At 42.2% G+C, this 20,846-nt stretch overlaps 1 protein-coding gene and 1 long non-coding RNA gene across 2 annotated transcripts; one reads left to right on the forward strand and one right to left on the reverse strand.

The window, feature by feature from the left end:
• The first annotated feature begins 671 nt into the window (after positions 1 to 671).
• On the forward strand, positions 672 to 5,157 carry LOC121636040. The gene is made up of 3 exons (XR_006009589.1): positions 672 to 750; positions 1,259 to 1,302; positions 5,123 to 5,157. It is a non-coding gene; the product is annotated as an uncharacterized LOC121636040 (long non-coding RNA).
• A 4,026-nt stretch (positions 5,158 to 9,183) lies between these two features.
• LOC121636033 lies at positions 9,184 to 16,170 on the reverse strand. The gene is made up of 9 exons (XM_041979384.1): positions 15,643 to 16,170; positions 15,452 to 15,528; positions 14,797 to 14,906; positions 11,578 to 11,748; positions 11,325 to 11,467; positions 10,759 to 10,843; positions 10,476 to 10,629; positions 9,978 to 10,168; positions 9,184 to 9,460 (listed from the first exon to the last, which is right to left on the reverse strand). The coding sequence occupies exons 2-9, from the start codon at positions 15,516 to 15,518 to the stop codon at positions 9,266 to 9,268; spliced, it is 1,116 nt and encodes a 371-aa protein (XP_041835318.1). The 5' UTR covers positions 15,519 to 15,528; positions 15,643 to 16,170; the 3' UTR covers positions 9,184 to 9,265.
• Positions 16,171 to 20,846: the final 4,676 nt, after the last annotated feature.

The raw sequence follows: 20,846 nt of genomic DNA on the forward strand, positions 1-20,846 counted from the left end.
GAAGGCTTTACAGTTTTTATTTAATCCTGGAGGTAATTTTATGTCTCTGTAAAAGCAGCTAATTGAAAGTTTTGTGGACATAAAATGGTCTTTAACCAGCTGACATGAAAACCAGAGCTTGCAGACACTGAATGTGAGCTATTGGTGACTTCCACCGCTCTACAGACTATTAAACACTTGGGATTTCAGTCACGCTTCATTATAACTGTAACATACCTTCTGAGTTTGTTATGAGTTAAGGTTGAGTAAGTTGTGTGTCCCTGCAGAGTTACCGTAGGATAGGCTGACTGTAGCCCAGGTTGCTGGGATTTGTAGTCCGGTGGTGAATAAAGAAGCAGCAAGACCTCAAAAAGGAACTCTTGATGTCTCGTCTCCGTTTATTACTTTATTATAAATTATCTAGTTAGTTGAACCCCAGGAAGCTCGGTTACACTGAAAAAAGTGAACATGGGCAGCCATTGATGTAAGGAGGGATTTCTATTTGAACTGAACTATTATCGCTATGTTTCTGTCTTTTACTTGGTTTAAAGTAATATATTACTGTCATTAAATGTAAATGAAGCCCTCATTGGTTCAAAGTGATTGACAGACTTTTAACCAAACAACAATTTTAAGTTTAAGTGAAAGCGTCGCATGTCACGTGACATGCGTACGTACTGACGTCACGCTACAACCAGACTTGAACTTCGAATTCTCCGCCATCTTCTTCTCCCGCCTGAAGACCCCACAGGAGAAAAGAGAAAGAAATCGGTAAGAAATATTTCGTTGAATATGCGTTTACATTTATACACCCCTCTTACACAAGGTAACTTAACGCTGTCTTTTATCACACGACGTCGATGATTAGCCGTGACTTTTTGGTACGACATCGACATCATGCCGCTAACATTAGCTAGTGGATCGACATGTGGTGCTGTTATATTAGCTGACGCTGCTTTGTGAACTCGGCTGCGTGCATGTATCTTAGCGAATTGCTTCGGTTAATTAACGTCCTGCTTCACACCAACTTTCACAGAAGTACGGAGTGACTGTTGCTCACTTTCCTCATGGTTTTACACTAACGGTAACCAGGGCTGGGGGGAGGGGGGGTGCGCATGGTGGCGGAGGGGGAGGGGGGGATATGCAAACGTGAAAACGGAGTTTTTCTAAATTTACACTTTGGCTGAGGTTCTCATTTAATTTTTTCGTGTAAATAAAAGGGGAAAGACTGTTTATATGTTGCAATGGCTCTCATTAACAAATGTCTCCTTTCTTCTAGGTCTACAGTGTTCTCATATGGTTAAAAGCAGCAACGTTTAATGGGTAAGTGGTCATTTTTTAATGCCATTTGAGTTATGCAGCTGCGTATCAGGTGTGAGGTTATGGTCATGATTATTGTAAGATAAGTATTGTTCTTTTTCATCATCTGTGATAGGAAGTTTTATTTGCTGTGACTGAATCCAAAGTGTAATTTGAACTGCCAAAGCAAATTTGTGTGGTAGTGGAATTCATGGGCAGGGTGATATGGTCTAAAGCATAGAAAAAAAATCAAAAGGACTTTTTGTATATCATTCAATATGTTTAACATATGTATTAATATGTATTAAGTCACATGTAAAATCATACCACATGGTAATATCCTGTGTGATGTAAAAGAAACATCCCTATATTACTGCATAATCATGAGAACTCAGAAGGACTTACAGAAAGATTATAAAATTTTTATATTTTATTGTAGTCTGTTTTATAATATGTATTTGTAAATTGAGTTTTCAGTATCACTTACATTTCTACCAACAACGCCAATGTAATTTGGGTCTTTCCTATGCTCCAACCACCCCCATCCTCCCCTTTTCAGTCATCTACTGAATGTGGAAATGTAAAGACTGTGGTGTCACCAAATCACGAAGATCAGAACTTCTGAAGCATTACAAACTTCAGCATAGCCATTTTGGACGCCGACGTGGTTACCCTTGCACATATTCAACCTGTCCTTGTTCCTTTACTACCTGGAATGCCCTTAAGAGCCATTTGTCAAGAAGCCACCCTAGACTGAACCCACAAAAAGACCAGCAGACAACTTTGAGATGCTTTTTGTGTGAATACAAGAAAAACTCAACTCTTAAAGACTACCTGCAGCACTTAGGGCAGCATCTGAAAAATCACGAGACTGTTAATTGTATTTTTCAAAATTGCTTGTACAAAACAAATGTTTATGGTTCATTCAGGACTCACAGGTGGAGAAATCACAGGTTATCCTCTGTAAGCGATTTAAAACCTGAAATTGCTGTGAGGGTACAGCCGATCCACCATTCCTCTGAAGACAGTAATGCTGATGATTTACATGAGGATGTTTCAGAGGATGAAGTAGCTAGTTCTGTCTTTGACACACATGGTTCTGAAGACTTGTCCAGTGCTATAGAGCGCAAAATTGCTTCAGTGTTATTGAAACTAGAGCATGTTTTCCTGGTCCCTAGTGTGGCTATTAATGACCTTTTGCAGGAGCTGCACTATTTGATAAGTGTAGTTTCAGTCCCTGTCACCTATGACACTATAATCCAGCTACTGCAGGAATATAACTGCCAAGTTGACATAGCAGTGGTACAGGAGTTGGCCTCTGTACTGTGTAAGTCAAATCCCATTCAAACTGCAGTTGGAGATAAAGGTCGTCTCTCTACATCTTGGAAACGAAAGGCATACTACAAAAATCATTTCAGTGTTGTAGAACCCTTGGAGTATGTGCTAGACCAAAAGAATAGAAGGTCATTCCAGTATGTTCCAATACTCAAATCATTGCAGCAGATTCTTAGTTGCCAGTCAATATTAGATAAAGCTATTAATTTGAAATCTCATCATAGAGGAGGTGATGGACTGAAATATACATGCTTCTTTGATTCACTCAATTTTCAACAGAATGAATTGCTCTCTAATGAGCCTGCTATTTCATTGATATTGTATGTGGACGAATTTGAAATTTGTAACCCCCTTGGCACGTCCAAGAAAATACACAAGATCTGTGGTGTTTATTGGATTTTAGGTAATTTACCTCCAGGGTCCCACTCATCCCTGTCGTCCATAAATCTAGCTGCTTTGATAAATAGTAATGATGTTAAGCAGTATGGATTTGAAAAAGTGCTTGAACCTCTGGTAGATGATCTTGTCACGTTGGAGCAACATGGGGTTTTTATCTCTAAGTTGGGAAAGACTATAAAGGGCACTGTTCAGTGCATTGTTGCTGATAACCTCGGTGCACATAGCATTGCAGGATTCGTGGAGAATTTTTCAGGGACATATGTGTGTAGATTCTGTACAGCAAAGACTGAAGAATTTCAGACCAAAGAAGTTAATTCAGGAGCATTTACTCTGAGAACCAAGGGAATTCATGCTGCTCATCTTGAGGCTGTCAGAGAAGAGGAAGTACCTCATTTTGGTGTGAAAGGGGCTTGTTTGTTATCAAAGAGACTATCATACTTTAATGTGACTACAGGTTTCCCCCCTGACATAGCACATGACCTCTTTGAAGGCATTATCCCTGTTGAAATAGCACTGTGTGTGGCTGTCTTTGAAAGTAAAAAATATTTTACATTGAACAACTTGAATGAAGCAATCCAGACTTTCCCTTTTAAGTGGAGTGATAAAAAAAATCGTCCCCATCCTGTTCCTCTTGCATATTCAACAAAGAAAAGGATCGGGGGGAATGCACATGAGAACTGGGGCCTAGTGAGATTTCTACCCCTTTTGATTGGAGACAAGGTTCCTGCTAATGAACCTGCCTGGCAGGTCCTTACTGATTTAAAAGATATTGTAGACCTTGTAGTCGCACCTTTTCACACCAAAGAATCTATAGCTTATTTGGATAGTAAAATATCTGAACACAGGCTGAGATTGAAAGAGGTTTTCCCTGACCAAAGAATTCTGCCCAAACACCACTATTTGGAGCATTATCCAAAGCTCATTGAGCAGTTTGGTCCCCTGGTTGAGCTATGGACGATGCGTTTTGAGGCAAAGCACAGCTTCTTTAAAAGGGTTGTGCGTCACACAAACTGCTTCAAAAATGTGCTCCTATCATTGTCACAACGGCATCAATTTCATATGGCCCATCAGCTGCATCTGTACAGCTTACCCACACCAACTCTGGAAGTTAGAAATATTTCCTCCATTCCCATCGATGTTCTGCATGAGGAAATATCACATGCTGTGAAGCAGAAGCACCCAAACCTGGATCTTTTGTGCATGTCAGAAGATGTGACTTATGAAGCCTATAACTATAGGAAGGGCATGATCATTTCACACAGAGAGCTTGCAGGTCTGCCAGAGTTTTGTGAGATCATACAGATGATCATCCTCCAAGAGAAGCCACTTTTTGTTGTCAGACGGCTTGATGCTTGGTACACTGAACATTACAGAGCCTACATACTGACCACGTCGGCTAGGGGAATTCTACTTCTTGAACACCACAGTCTTACAGACCCATACCCACTGGCTGACTACACAATTCAGGGGAGGCGCCTGGTGGTTCCAAAAAGATATATCCATGTTTAAGGTTACATTATGGCATTTTTTTATTATTTAAAATGTGCATGATTATACTGTGGAAATTACTGTCTGAATTGTACTGTTTTATTACTGGCATTATTAGAAACATCTTATTCTGTTTCTCCTCTAGGAGAAGGGAGGGGGAAAGGAGGAGGATGAGGGAGGAGAGGAGAGGAAAGGAAAAGAAAAGGGAGGAAGAGGAAAGGAGAGGGGAGCAGAGGAGACAGAGAGGAAAGGGGAGGAAGAGGAAAGGAGAGGGGAGCAGAGGAGATGCAGAGGAAAGGGGAGGAAGAGGAAAGGAGAGGGGAGCAGAGGAGACGCAGAGGAAAGGGGAGGAAGAGGAAAGGAGAGGGGAGCAGAGGAAAGGGGAGGAAGAGGAAAGGAGAGGGGAGCAGAGGAGACGCAGAGGAAAGGGGAGGAAGAGGAAAGGAGAGGGGAGCAGAGGAGACGCAGAGGAAAGGGGAGGAAGAGGAAAGGAGAGGGGAGCAGAGGAGACGCAGAGGAAAGGGGAGGAAGAGGAAAGGAGAGGGGAGGGGTATACTGTTAATACTCAAAGCCAGTTTGACATGAACTTATCTTATTCTTGCTCTCTTTTTTTGTCTGTCAGACTCGTGAGCATGGCTGGAAAGAAGTCTGCAAAGCTACTGGTTTTTCTGAGTCAAGATGACAAAAGAAAATTGTTGCTGCCCAATGGGATTCCTGAGTCTGTGGAGGAGCTTTTTGATGATGTGAGGAGAGCTTGTGGATTGAGGGGCAACTTCAGGGTCCAGTACCAGGACAAAGACTTTGGTGATACATTTGTAAATTTGACATGTACTGGAGACCTTGAAGATCTATGCACCATCAAAGTAATCCCTTTGCCTGATGAAGATGCAGCTCCTGCACAGACACAGACAGCTGTCAATGTCAGTCTCAGTAGTGATGATGCCTGTACCATTTCCGGTGAAACTGATGACACATTGATTTTAAACTCACCATCCTCTAGCCATTCGTCAAGGACAGAGCAATGGCCAAAAGAGTTTCCCATTCCAAGCTTTTCATATGACACTGAAGTCCAGTTAGAGAGAGGAAATGCTGCCTTTAAGGCGAACGGAACAAGGTTGACAGTCACTCCTAGGATGAAGTCAGACATTCTGGAGAAGGTGTCTGATCAGATCTACAAGTATAAAGCCTACCCAAAAACAGCAGACTTTTGTGAGGTTTCAGAGGCACTGATAAAGAAGCACCCCTGCTTGGCAGAGCCAGGATCTTGGAATGGCTGCTATGGGTGGACACAGAGACTTAAAACCAGGATGGGAAACCTCCGTACCCAACTGAAAGGACTTGGATGCCCTGAGCTTGCTGTCAATTCTCTAAAGACCAAAGCTACAGATGACGCCTATTCAGCAAAGAATGTCAAGCGACCTAAACGTGGTGAGGCTAACCATGTGCCGTCCTATCCAGCTGGTGAGACAGCAGATAATCTTGAGATGGAGCGGCAGGTACTTTTGAAGGAGGTGAAGAAAAGGAACAATGGGAGGATCATCCGAGAAAAAATGGCCAAGACATTTGCCCTCCGTAGACAAGACATTGTGGAAAAACAGCCCAGGGTGGAAGAACTCCTGGAGCGATGGCCAGCGATGTTTCATAAACAGGAGGTATGAGTTGAATCACTGTTATTATCTGTTAAAACTCTATTCCAGAGTTCAGTCAGGCAAACACTATTTTCCTGATCTTTTTTTAACTTTGCCAGTCATATGCCTTAACATGAAATGTGTTGTCTAATTTGTATATATTTCAGATCAATGCTGAATTCCTAAGGATTACAACGGTACCGCTACAATCACGGTTCTTGGCTGGTTTGGATAAGCAGAGCAGTCAGCTTCTTCAGCTCATAAGGAAAAAAGGTGGAGCTGTTGGTGAGAAAATCAGGGACGCCCTTAAACCTTTGGATCAGGTACAGTATGAAATGCATATGTATTGCATTTGATTTCCTCTTTTGTCAGTTCAGTTGTCGGTGAGTTGAAAGCTAATATGTATTTTATCTTTTGAAATGTCTTTGTTGCTATAGGGTGTGGACTTGGATATAAGAAGAGAGTGCCTCCTGAAGTCGCTAGTGATTTACCTGGGTGAAGATGTGAGCCACCTGATCAAAGAATACCTGGTAAGTCAGCAAATCATGGCAATGCACTGAGATCAGACAGGGTCTCTGAGACCCCGAGAGAGGAGGAGGGGAGGAGGAGAGGAGAGGAAGGGGGAGAGGGGAGGAGGAGGAGGAAAAGAGAGAGGGAGGGGGTACCAGTGACCCTGAGGAAGGAGAGGAGGAGGAGAGGAGGATAGAAAGGGAGAGGAGAGGAAGAGGGTAGGGGAGGGAGGGAGAGGAGAGGAGAGGAGAGGAGAGAAGGGGATGAAAGGAGGAGAGAAGAGAAGACAGGGGCTGGTCTGCTTGGACTCGAACCAGGGCAACAGGAGGGTTAAAATTAGAATGTGATCAGAAGAGTGCACATATTATGTACTACTTGCGTGATTGTCTTTGAGTGTCAACAATTGTAATCATTATTGAATGAATAATCACCCCTCTCCCGTCCCTGAGGACAATTATCTGAACTAACGTAATTGTCTAATGTCAGGTTGTCCAAAAGGAAGAGGCGGAGGAAGAACTTGAAAATGCCGCCATGGCCATCTTTGTCCTCCGCGATGGTGACGCGCTCTCCCCTCCAAAGGATATTGGCCTTGTCATCGATGGTGTTGAGGTACTTAACGACTTGCCCTCCATTGCATCGGCTTGTGCCATGCTATTTGGTCTGACTTATGCACTCAACCTGAGTTACCCAGTGGAACTCAAATATACCTTTGAGACCTTTCAAAAAATCATTATGGATATAGAAAGTAAGCAAATGTCAAGAAGGATTCAGAACCTCCGTGCTAAACTGCAGGAGTGAAAACTTGTGAACTAAAACACATTGTTGCATTGTTGTCATTGTTAGTATGAGCCTTGGTATTCACAGATGGCTTGTTGCTGTTGCAAGAGAAAACATTGTTATTCAGGTTTGCCAGAGTCAGATTTTGTGAAGTAATTGTGGTCATGTTTCTTAGTTTTAAAATGGTTTCTTGGAATTGAAATGGCTCTTGTTTTATTAAGGAGTCTTGACTTTTGCCCTGTTGCTGCTACGATTATTTCATGCAACATTGTTGGTGGGCATTCACACTGAGTCTGATGCTTTGTTCATTAGTGGTGGGCAGTGCACTTGGGAGTGTCACTACTGTGTGCGTGTGTCTGTGTGCATGCGTGTATCTGAGCTGTGCGTGTGAGAGAGAGGGAGAGAAAGGGGTTGTGAAAGGTGCATTTAGTGCGCATGCTACCACTATAAAATGGAGCACCAAACCCAATATGAATGCTTTACTGCCACTTTGGCCATTACTCGGTCTTGTTTGTTGTGTGTGTTTTTTGGGCTTTTGAAAGAGTATTTGATTTTATATGTACATTGTATTTTCATACATAATGATATATTTTTATATTATCTAAAGATTTGCCTACCTCACCTCAACCATTTGGTTGTGCTTTTGAACAACTGGAGTTATTTATTTCATTTTTATACCTTTGTTTTAAAGAATAGCCCAGCTCACCTCAAAACCATTTGCCGTCATTACTGTAATTGGTTAGAAATTCAATAAAAGACATGTGAGACGGTGAACTGTGTCTTTTCATTATTTTATCTTGGAGGTAAGTATTTTGATTACTTGTGACAAGTTGACGTAATTTCATTAGTTTTTCTGAAAGTGAAAAAATACATTGTATTCATACGACATATTACTTTGTAGGTATGTAAGATTTTGGCTCAAGCCAGGGTAAAAATATGAGTTGATGCAAAGCATGAAAAAGAAAATTTAAGTTGAAATTACGATTTCATTGTATTTGAAAACTTTCCTTGGTTTTAATTAAATTTTTGAATTAACATTACGACATTATTTACTTTGTTCAAACTATTTTTTGTACTTTGAGAAAAACTAAAAAAATTAGATGTGACAAGTTGACGCAATTTTTTTAATTTGATCCAAAGTATCAATTTTTTCAGTGTACATAACAAAAGCAAAATGTCACAATTTAGTCAAATTATCAGCAAAGCGGCAGTTTTTTTTTAAATTGGTGTGAAATGGTGTAAAATGACTATGAATAGTAGACGGCTTAGACAAACAGCCAGATATGGTGTTTGTCCTGCGGTGGAGAAGCAAGGAAAGAAGGTCAGACTGCTTACTGCAGCGGCGTGAAGAAATCCGTCCTGATGAGATGGAAAACTGATAAAGTTGCTTTGATATCGTCGCTTTGCTGCTTTATTATATTGTTCAGACTCAACCTTTTACTATGAGAAGGTAAAGCTGCTGGAATTTAGATTATTTACATTTTTTATCCTTAACACACACACACACACACACACACACACACACACACACACACACACACACACACACACAGTACAGTACAATGAATACAGCCAATGGGATCAGTTCAGCTGATTCCAATGGCTACTTCTTTGTACACATACATTAAAATTAAAAATGGAAGAAAATACAAAAGCAGAGAAATGAAAAAATAAATAACTACGTACAAGTTATTTAAATATGATAAAACAGGGAAGTGTCATCATGACAATCAACTGAAGGGAGTAAAAATTATGTCTACTTTTGATTCAGTATAGGTGGCACCTCACTCCGACGCACCCGTGAAACAAGGTATGCTGAAGTAATTTCTGTTCTTTTAAGTATCATTAGGTTACAAGAAAATCATGGTATGAAATCTGATATTTGCACAACATATAAAATTACCCTGAGTTCTCCGTCCATCCACGTCGGTGAATTTCCCTTCGCGTTTGGCAAGATTTATTATTTTGTCGGCATAAAGAGGAACCCACTTCTCAAAGAACTTTGGGGCAGCCTCACCATGAAGGATCGCAAAGTCCTGCGCAATCTACAAGATGGTGACATTGAAAAACAAAGTCATTTAAAAAATATGTCAGTATACCCACATTTCTTGTCCAAAACAAAAAAGAAAATTTTCCTGACCAAAAATGAAACAACTGTTAAAGAGGACAAAAAAATAGACTCATTTTGGCTGATTTAAAAAAAACAAGAACAATAACAACAAAAACTACAATGGCTGTGCTTTAAAATTTTAAAAAATGCTTAGTTAATGAAAGTAAAATTTAGGCAATGCCAAGCTTTAGGCATTTTTGAATTCATAACTTTACTCTTGTGACAATACATTAGAAATTGTTCACAGGAATAAATAGAGACTAGCTCGTCTACTTCAGAGAAGTGGTAGGCTGCTTCGTACATACTTTAAATGAATAAATGGCAGTTTGAATACAAACAAAAAAAAACACGTGAGGAGAGATGAAAATGATATAAGGTGTTTACAAGATTTTATAAATAACTGTTGAAAGCTTAGTGGGCACAAGTGTCGCTCCCTCTGAGTTTTGACATACCATGCCTGGGGTCAGAAGTCTGGGGAACTGAGCCAGAACCTCATCGACAGTCTTTGAATGGTCGGCCCTTATCCAGGCTGCCCTGAAGCTGCAAGTATCTCTCATGTACTCATTCACCTGGGTGATTGGCTGGGTGTTATTTTTTAGCCACTCCGCACACTGCACCGCCCGCTCCTCCGGAATGGCGGGGGCTGTAAAACATAAAATTCACACTGTTAACATTTATGTTTAATTATACAATGCATCCCCGGTGATGTTAAGCATTTCCCCTAAATAGACTTAACTTGGGTGGCCTGCACAAGAAGATTTAAAACATGTCCAATAAGATGGTTTCACAGAAAATACAACTATCAGAATATTATCTCTAAAGCAGCTGAATCCTGCACAGACAGGACGATGCAGCACTACAAGCTGCATCATCAATGTGATGTCACAGACAATACCTTCACACTTCAACACACATCTTACATGAAAAATCAGGCAAAGACATTGTATTACCTGGTATTACTGTTGTCCTTGGCACAGAGGGAGGCAGAGACATCTGTGGCCTGGGCCCGCCCGAGCTCCGCAGTCGCTTTCTTATGTTCCTGAGCCTCTCCTCCAGAAACCCAGTGGCTGGGTACTTAGAGCGCCCATGGGTGTACCACGTATCCTTACAAGATAAAAATAAACATTTAAGTCCATAAGCCTAAACATCTTCTTGACTCTGACATTTAATTTAAATTACAAAAATCTTAATCTTTTAGGATGCATTTGGTTTAACGCCACACAAAATACTCACAAAACCACTGGTACTTGCATCTTTTAAGCAGGGGAAGGAATTGATCAAAGCTGAACTCATGGCAGTTTTTGTCACAGCTGATGGTCTGAAAATGGCAAACATATACAAATAATATAAGTTGTCACACTGTGAAAAACTAAATTATTTGCTTTTTGTCACTTATAAATGTAGTGAAATTCCATTTACAGTGATAAGACAACTAGCATTATCTAAAATGGTTAATGATTTATCATATTGAGCTCACTTTTTTATAATCAACTTTCTGAAAAAAATAATTTCATTGGTATAGTGGTTTACCATTTCTCAAACTATACCTACAGCATTGCATTCACAGATTCTCTTCCTCAATCACGATCAAATATTGCGATCTTTGGCCAGGGGCTGATTTCCTCTGTATGTACTTTATCTAAAAATCCTGCCATTTATTCTGAACAAGAGCAGGGACATATCAGGTACCCTTTTTAAAAGTCTATGGTATTATTTGGTCAGGAATCAAACATATGACGTCTCAAGGTCAGGATAGAAACATAAAAAACCCACAACAACTTTCATCAGATTTTACTCACGTTTCTCCACACTTTTCAATAAGGTGGGACACCAAAATTCTGACCATGGCACGCCTCTGTTTAATTGTTATCAACTGGTCCGTGTCCAGGCTTTGAACAATGGCCCTGCCCTCAACAACGTCTGAAAGGATAGTGCGGATATCCTGAAAGAATACGGACAAAGTAGGCAAATATACTAAATGCATCGCTATTGTCCAGCTTCAGTGCTAAAGAGGACACCAACACAAAGGTAATTTATTTAGAGATTACTTACAAATGTTGGAACTGTCTGAAGCACAATTGTGCTTGGAGGTGCAATCATCTCAGGGGTTGAATTTGCAGTCATCTCTGTGGGTGCAGGTGCAGTCATTTCTTGGAGGTCATTGGATGAAGGTGGCAATTGGGGTCCTGGGGGTGTGGCTTGTGAGCACACCATTTGCCCAACCTGTACAGGGCAATTCTTCGTAGCTTTAAGCTGAACTTATTAGTTGATAAAGCTTGAACATTTTAACTTCTATGCAGCCTACCACATCCCTAATCAAATCTAGTAAAATGATTCTGCAGTAATAAGCAAATTGTGTGGTCCTGCAGGGTATCAAAATAAGTGGAAAAAAACTGGAAGATGGCCCAGAGTTAAATATAACTAGCATTAAAGCATCAGGGCAGATCTGAAACCACCCCCACTGACTCCACCCCCTAGAATACTCTGTAGCGAAGAGAAATGTATAAAAAGTCAGAATGTTCTTTGTATGGTTTTACAGCATGTAATGGATGATGGTCAACCAGTTTGCTTGGATCAACAGCTGCCAAAGTTTGCGTCTGGATCACACTGTAGGCATGAAAATGTCTTTCAAACCCTTGTGTTTCCCAACTCTGTACAACAAACTTGATTGTTGGAGTGTTTGTCATCAGATCAAGAAGTATGATGGACTTAATGAGGCCAAACTGGGGTTCACCATCAGGGTCATAAGAGAGGAACAACGTCATGCCTGGTCTGTATTTTGTGCCCTTGAAGGTGACCCAAGATGGCACAAGAATCTCACTGAAGGCAGGGAAATCTGAAAGATCTTTTTGGATTTCTTTATATCCATCAATGGTTGAAAGAAAGAAGCTTTGCCCTGGGCCAACCTCTGTATTCTGACTGAACACAGTGCCAGAGCGCAAGTTGTAACAAAGTTGCATCTGATGGCGATAAGCCATTGTCTTACAAATATTGCGAAAATTGCATGTGATGTGACTGACATTTTTAAAGAAGTTGTGTTTTGCTTCAAACCGCATTGACCAAAAATGCACCAAGGGTCCTAGTTTTCTGATAGCTCTTGGATAATGAACCATGAAGTGGTGCTTGGGACGCAAGTGTAAAGTTGGAAAAAGTTCAAGGAAGAGGGAGTGATGCTCCTCAATGATCTTGGCCAAAAACAGTGTTCCAGCGACAGTAATAGAGGGAGAGAAAATGAACTCCATGCACAGCAACAAGAGGAGAAGTTCCCATTCTTTGTTTCCCTCAGGGATCAGGTCACCTATCATGGTTGGGAGTAGCCTAATAAGGCACCACGTTTGAGCTGCTGACTGTCGCATAGATGTTTCAGGGTTTCTCAAGTCATTTTTGGTAATGACAGAGGGCTTGTTAGCCTTGTCACAAAAGCCGTAATCGAAGCTTGTAATCCTGTAGTTTATCTGATCAAGTGTGACATGTTTTTGCTCAATCAGAGAGCTCAAAACAAGTTCTATCTCGTAAGGACCAACTCCTTCTAAAATGTCGTGCATAATGTCTGGTGCCACATTGTCAGTGATATGATAGAAAGAGAGGTTATTTAACTCACTGTTTCTCTTCAACCCTGTGTCTGAAATGCTTGCAAGTTGCAGATCTGCCTGATGGGTGTGAGCATTACGCAGTTGTGCTGGATCTTCCAATGTTTGCTGCGCCGAGACTCGTTTATGCACTTTGCATCACCGGCACATATGGTTAGCTGCGAAACTTTCAGAGTAACCAAGGATTGCATTTAAGCCCAAATTGTCCCCAACTACTTGCAGAACAGAGAACTTCACAACACCTTGAAATGTAGGGATCTGAAGAGGGAGGCCTTCTTTCTCTAGCAACTGCAGCTCTTCAACAATGGGGCGCAGAACAACATCAAGGCCATATGTTTTGGCATCATCTGACTTGTACACTGCAAGCAGGAAGTGTGACCTTAAACTGGAGAGCAGATCTGGTGGTAGGCTCTTGATTTGAAGGTAAATAAACCCTAGCTTGTGTGTTCCAGTCTTCGATCCAAGGGGGTTGACTGTTTCACAGTCATCATTGTAAAGAAGAAGTGGGATAGAAGTCTCTTTCAGGAAGAGCGGATGTGTTTTGCAGTACTCCCCATCAAAGACATCCTTAAGAACTCCACCATCTGTTCTTTGCTGCCAATCAATGATTTTCTGTAAGACGCCAGGCATTTGAAGGACCTTTTCCAAAAGAAATTTAAGAGGAATACGTTGAAAAGAGTCGAGAACTGCGACTTGTTTGACAGTGCCAGTGGCAGAGTCCCTCTGCTGGACATAAGAATCCCCAGAAAAAGTTTCCTCTACAGCAGTGTTTCTCAATCCAGGTCCTCGGGACCCACTGCCCTGCATGTCTTAGATGTGTTCTTGCTCCAACACACCTGATTCAAATTAATGAACTTCCTCATCAAGTTCTTTGCAGCCTGTTAACGAGCCATTCTTTAATTCAGGTGTGTTAAAGGAGGGTTACTTATAAAACATGCAGGGCAGCGGGTCCTGAGGACCTGGATTGAGAAACACTGCTCTACAGGTTCAATGAACCCTCCAGATTTCACAAAATATTGCTTTTGTTTCTATTCAGTTTCCAAATCTCGGAAGGGCTCAGCACAGCTTTGGAACTCCACCATGAGTTGTTGTACCTCTAGTCTTTGATCATGTCCTAAAGACTGAAAATTGCCATGGTCTTTGATTGTAGCCCTCCCACAATGTCAGAAACTAAACTAGAGGTCTGTTCAACAAAGAAACGAATGCCGGACCAGGTTTGTGAAGGAACAGACTTCAAATGAGCCAGGAATGTGGCTACTCGATTTGTAATATCCTCTGGCTCAATCTCATCCCACTCTTCAACTTCCTCTGCCGACTGGTCTTCAGCATTAATGAATTCTGGCTGGACAGGATCTTGAGCAAGTACAGGAGGCACATCCTGAACATTTTCATGCTGCTGTAAGTGTCTTCTAAATGATCGTATGTAGCTAAATGTTCTTCCACAGCCATGTTCACAACACTGAAAGTAGTTTGCAGCATGACTAACATGATGCACGGCACGTAAATGAATAAAAAGACTTCTCACATCCCCAGGAATTCGAGCTTTACATCTAAAGCAATTGAATCCCATGGTTTGTATATACTCTAAAAAGAAAAGCGGTCGAAAGAGTAAAGTTTTGTGTTGATCACTTTGTCTTGATTTAGGATGTGGTGACTATGTTCATTCAACTGCATAACTTACAAATTCATTATGTTTTTTAATGAACTTGAGCCTGTCGCCTATTCTGGGAATTAAGGTGGCGATGGTTGGAAGATCAAGGTAGCCAAAGCTCTCTTCACCAATTGCCTCTTCTGAAACACAGAAAAAAACAAAATCAACACACCATAATATTTTTAATGCTTGTGTGTTCCTTGCTATTCATGCCTTGCACCTGGTTTCATTATCTAATATGGACCTGTTATGATATGGCCATGGCACCTGCAGGTGTTACAGACATTCTGTTTTATTGTACACATTTCACTGCAGTAGAAATATTGTAAAATGTTCAAATTTAAGGGACAAAATTGTTGTAAACATCCCAGATTTAGCTTCAAGGTATTTTTCCATCAGTAGTTATAATTTTGAAATTTAACCTACCATAAAAAACAGACATTATGCACACAGAGGCAAAGAAAAAAAATGAGGAGCTGACAACTTAATTTCACTGAGGTTGATAGCGTATCTATCGGGTACAACAATCAAAATATTTTCTTCCTTAAAATTAATATGGGAAAAAAGTGGTCCTTTAGCAGATAAGGCTCAGTAAATAATTATCCCAATTTATTTATAATAGTAGTAGCTACCACGTTACTAATAATAAAATAATGTGACATGGAAACAACTAACATTGACTTACCACTAAACCTGTCAATAAGATGTAGAAGCTGCCACTCAACTAACTTGGACTTGACAAAGTCATCCATGAGAATCAAGCTGCAAAACACACACAAAGAATTAAAATAAAACAAACGTATCATAAATTACTCATTCAGTAACGTTAAACCAAAAAGGTATTTTCAATGTTGTAAAAATGTTGAAACTACTTACTGAACTTAAGGTAGCTCCTTTGTTTCCCGTCTTTCATTACAGTCAACCTGATTAATCCAGGTGTGACTGGCCGTTGCCATTGCCGTTACTGACGATGGGCACACTTGGATTGATCAGTTCGTCCAGTAATTAAAGACGGAACACAAAGAGGCTGCTATGAGTTCAGGAAGTAGCAGAGCTGTGCATAAAGCCAATTAAAGCAGAATCTCGCTTTTTTTTTAACCTGGGGGTCTGTTGTCAGCTGTCATTTCATAAATGTGAACGTGATGAGGTAAGGAATGTTCAAAATCGCTCCACTGTTTAGCTGGGCACACAGCTAGCAGGCCAGCTTATGATAAGTATTGGGCAACTCATTCATTTCCCCTCTCTAGTACGTTGTCGGACACTCGTTGAGACCATCAGAGCACTTCAGTGTGGAAAACAAGCATGTTTTAGGGCGAACTGAGATGCAGAGCGAGTTTCCCAATACTTGAGCTAGGCTGCTCATCACGTTCACATGTATGAAAGGAAGGATGACAACAGACCCCAGGTTTAAAAAAAAAAAGAAATTATCATTTAACTTCTCTACGGTCTTTAACTTCGACTTGAGCAAATTAGAAAGTTTCCGTTTGCCTCTGGCAAACTCAAGCTGGCTAATGCGGTGCGTGCTAACCGTTAAAAAACGTTTCTCACAAGCCATCGCTAACTACAAATGACCGAGAGCTAACAATCACTGCTACAGACGTTCATATTACAAATATACACGGTTACTAAAATAAACTTTATACATATGATTAATATACATGAAACAATAGTGAAAATGTAACAAACCTCGCTGTGTAAAGTAGTGTTGCTCCGGTAAGATATTCTCGGGCTTCTCCTTCCCTTCACCCAGGACTCTGGCCAAACGGCTGCAACCGGTGGGTTAACGGTACTGTTTGTCGCGCATGCGCGAACATCGACCCAACATGTTGGGTAGTCCCAAATGACCCAACACAGTATAATGGGAAATTCAACCCAACAGCTAATAACTCAACTACCAACAACAATAACCCGGCAAGTTGGGTTCTTAGATTACCCAACTTAATGAAAACAACCCAATTAAACTACCTAACAGTCTCAACCCAGCTGTTGGGTTAAAAAAATAACCCAACATTTTTTTGTGTGCAGGTGCTGAGGGTGAGGATATTAGAGAACCAACATTGTCAGATCTCGTTGGGATTCGTCGTGCTCACATGGGACAGCAAGAGGCCCGTGATGCACGGTTGAAGGAGGAGTCAACTCGCCAAGAGCATGCATTGCATCATTAGTTTCAACTGCTCCAGTTGGAGGTGCAAGCCAGGACATCTCCTGCACAGCAACCAACTGTAGCAGGACTGGAAACTGAGGATTTAAAGTCCATAGGAACAGAGGAGTTGGATCTACAATCCCCAGCACAACCAGCAGGTCAGTTTCATTTCCTCCAAGAGCCTAGACTTGAAAAACTGTCAGAAACTGATGATATTGAACACTTTCTGATTACTGTTGAGAGGATTGCAGCATCATGCAGATGGCCAAAGCCTGACGGAGTTTTCCGCCTTATACCACTGCTAACTGGTAAGGCAAGAAGCGCCTATGTACATATGGATATGGATGATGTTAGCGATTATGAATGTGTCAAGGAAGCCATTCTAAAAAAATATGATATTAACCCAGAAACCTATCGGCAGAGATTTCGTTCCACAGATGTTGAGCCTGGGGAGACTCCTAAGGAACTCTGTGTAAGACTGAAGAAGCTGTATGGCAAGTGGATCCAACCAAGGGGTAAAACTGTTAAAGATGTTGGAGAAATTATCATCTTGGAGCAATATCTGCGCATGCTATCTCCTGAGCTTCAGGTGTGGATCCGGGAACATAATCCTTCATCGGCGGCAGAGGCTAATGTGGTTTGTACTGCTGAGACCATCCCTATATGTTGTGTTCATGGGGATGAGAAGTTTTATCCCACAGCAGACATTTATGTTGAAGTGCAGGGGCAACCCTATCTTTTGAATGTTGGAGTGGCTGATAAACTTCCTTTTCCAGTGGTGTTGGGAAGTGATTTGCCTGTACTGTTTGACTTGTTAAATGACTCTCAATGCTGTAATGTTGCTGTTACCAGATCCCAGGCCAAGCAGGCAGAAGAGCCTTCTGTGACTCTGAGGGCTCTACCCTTTTTTGGTGTGGACTTGGATGTGCAGCCTGATAAGCAGCGGAAGTCACGCAAACAAAAGAGGCAGGAGACGTTCCAGCATACTGTTTCATTGCCATGGGAAGAAGTTATTCAAGACGTCCCTTTGGATTTCAAGGTACCCTTAAACATAAACCAGATGCAGCACAATGACCCCAGTTTAACATCTTGGTTGCAGAGGGCTAGAGAAAACACAAAGGAGATGGAATTGGAGGCCTCTGGAGAAGAGTATGTTTTGGAGAGGGGCACCCTTTATCGATGGCAGGGATCAGCTAAGCAGCTGGTGGTGCCCAAGGAAGCACGAGATACTGTACTGGTTTTGGTTCATTCCATCCCCTGGGCTGGCCACCTGGGGAGACACAAGACCTTTGCCCATATCAGGCGACATTTCTGCTGGCCTGGCTTACGTTCTGATGTTGACAGGTTTTGTCGGACATGTCCTGAGTGCCAGATGACATCTAGGAGACGACCCTCAAAAGCACCACTCCAACCTCTCCCTATTATAAGCACCCCTTTCCAGTGGCTAGGCATGGACATTGTGGGCCCCCTGGAGAGGAGTAAAACCGGTAACCGTTATATGTTGGTCATCACTGATTATGCAACCAGATACCCAGAAGTGTTTCCGCTGAAATTAATTAAAGCAAGAGCAGTGGCTTTTTCTCTGGTGCAGTTTTTTTCCCGAGTTGGGTTCCCTTCTGAAATTATAACTGACCAAGGTAGTAACTTCATGTCTACGCTTTTGAAGCAGGTGTACCAGTTGTTGGGCATCAAGGGTATACGAACCACTCCTTACCATCCACAAACTGACGGCTTGACAGAGCGGTTCAACCAAACACTCAAGCAGATGCTCCGTAAGTTTGTGAACGATGCAGGCTCAGATTGGGACCAATGGCTACCCTACCTCCTTTTTGCTTATAGGGAAGTTCCCCAGGTATCTACAGGATTCTCACCATTTGAACTGCTGTATGGTCATGAGGTGAGGGGACCTCTGGCCCTACTGAGGGAGACCTGGACTGATGAACAGGGGGGTGGGGAAGCTAATGTTGTTTCATATGTTGGGCAGATGCGGGAAAAACTATAGAAGATGTCAGAGCTGGCCCAGCAGCATATGGCGGAGGCTCAAAGGTACCAAAAGACTTGGTATGACAAGTCTGCTCGACACAGGACTTTCACCCCGGGGCAAAAGGTCCTGGTTATGCTACCATCCAGTGATAGCAAGCTTCTTGCCAAATGGCAGGGGCCATTTGAAGTGATGAAGCAGCTTGGAAATACCACCTACCAGGTAGCCATACCTGGAAAATCGCATTCCAGCAAGGTGCTACATGTGAATCTCCTTAAGGAGTGGGAGGACAGACCACGGGAAAAGGTGGAGGTATTGCTGATCAGACCAGTGCAGGAAGAAGAGTATGTGGATGGTCAGTATCTGCCTTCACCAGCTGTCGTGGAATTGGACTTGCAACATCTGTGGGCCGACCAACAACAGCAGGTCAGGGCTTTGTGCCATCCACAAGTATTCCAGGAGTTTCCAGGTCGAACAGATGTAACTGAACATAATATAACATTGAAGGATGATGTACAAGTTAAACGTATGAGTTACAGGATCCCAGAGCGTCTCCTCGTTTCCTTGAGGAAGGAAGTGGATTTGATGCTTTCATTGGGGATCATTGAGCGCTCTAAGAGTGAGTGGTGTCATCCAGTTGTTTTGGTTCCCAAGAAAAATGGTACAATACGGTTCTGTATTGACTTCAGATACCTAAACTCTGTGACAAGGTTTGACTCCTATCCTACCCCACGTATTGATGACATAATTGTGCATCTGGGGAAAGCCACATACCTGACCACCATCGACCTGAGTAAGGGCTACTGGCAAGTTCCCCTTTCTGAGCAGTCCAGGGAGTTAACAGCCTTTCGGACTCCATGGGGACTTTTCGAGTTTACCGTTTTGCCATTTGGATTGCATGGGGCCCCAGCAACCTTCCAAAGGCTTATGGATCAGGTACTGAGTGGATGTGAGAACTATGCATGTGCTTACCTTGATGATATTGTAATCTACAGTGGAACATGGGAGGAGCATCTCAAGCATCTGGAGGAGGTGCTGAAGCATCTCCAGTCAGCGGGTTTGACTGTCAACCCAGAAAAGTGTGTGCTGGCCCAGTCTGAGACTGAATATCTGGGGTTCATCATTGGGAATGGGGTGATCAAGCCACAGGTATGTAAAGTACATGCCATTGAGTCATGCCATCTATCCCAAACCAGGAAGCAGCTGAGATCTTTTCTGGGCATGGCTGGATTCTATCAGCGGTTCATCCCCAACTTCTCAGCCAGGGCTGCTCCACTCACAGACAGGATTGGAGTGTCCTAAGGAGGTCCAGTGGACAGAGGAAGCAGAAGCAGCTTTCCAGGACATTCAGCAGTCTCTGGGTAAGAACCCAGTTCTTCGTGGCACTGACTTTGAGGAGCCTTTTATTTTGCAGACTGATGCTTCGGACAGGGGTATTGGTGCAGTCCTCCTGCAGGGACCCACAGAGGACCTACATCTGATTGCATTCATCAGTCGGAAACTCTTCCCAAGGGAAGTCCGTTATTCTACAGTGGAGAAGGAGGCTTTGCCGATCAAGTGGGCCCTCGAAGAAAGAAGTAGTACCTTCTGGGACAAGAGTTCATTCTGCAGACGGATCATAAAGCCCTCCAGTGGTTGCAGCGGATGAGGGATACCAACAGTCGCATCACATGCTGGTACCTGGCTATGTAACCCTTCAGCTTTACAGTGCAGTACATCCCTGGCAAGCAGAATGTGACAGCAGACTATCTCTCTCGCTGGGGCAGCGAGAGTCTTGAAGGGAGGGGGAATGTGATGGCCGCCTAGGCAGCCACACACTGAGCCTGGTCTGGTAACCTTTTTTCTTTTCAGTTAAATCATTTTATTTGTAATATTTACCATTTCCTTTATATTTCACATTTTTCTTAGCAAGTTTGGCAGGGGGGGTTAACTGATTGGGTGCACACTTTTAGTTGA

Source organism: Melanotaenia boesemani (genome assembly GCF_017639745.1).
Source record: "Melanotaenia boesemani isolate fMelBoe1 chromosome 2 unlocalized genomic scaffold, fMelBoe1.pri SUPER_2_unloc_1, whole genome shotgun sequence".
In the NCBI taxonomy this organism is placed as follows: domain Eukaryota; kingdom Metazoa; phylum Chordata; class Actinopteri; order Atheriniformes; family Melanotaeniidae; genus Melanotaenia; species Melanotaenia boesemani.

Bases quoted from the DNA above. Each gene is read 5' to 3' on its own strand.
- LOC121636033 (XM_041979384.1), bottom strand. From the start codon at position 15,518: ATGGATGACTTTGTCAAGTCCAAGTTAGTTGAGTGGCAGCTTCTACAT. The intron at 14,907-15,451 runs GTAAGTCAATGT...TCTGTGTTTCAG, and splicing joins TCTTATTGACAGGTTTAGTG to AAGAGGCAATTGGTGAAGAG. The intron at 10,169-10,475 runs GTAATACAATGT...TATGTTTTACAG, and splicing joins AAGGACAACAGTAATACCAG to CCCCCGCCATTCCGGAGGAG.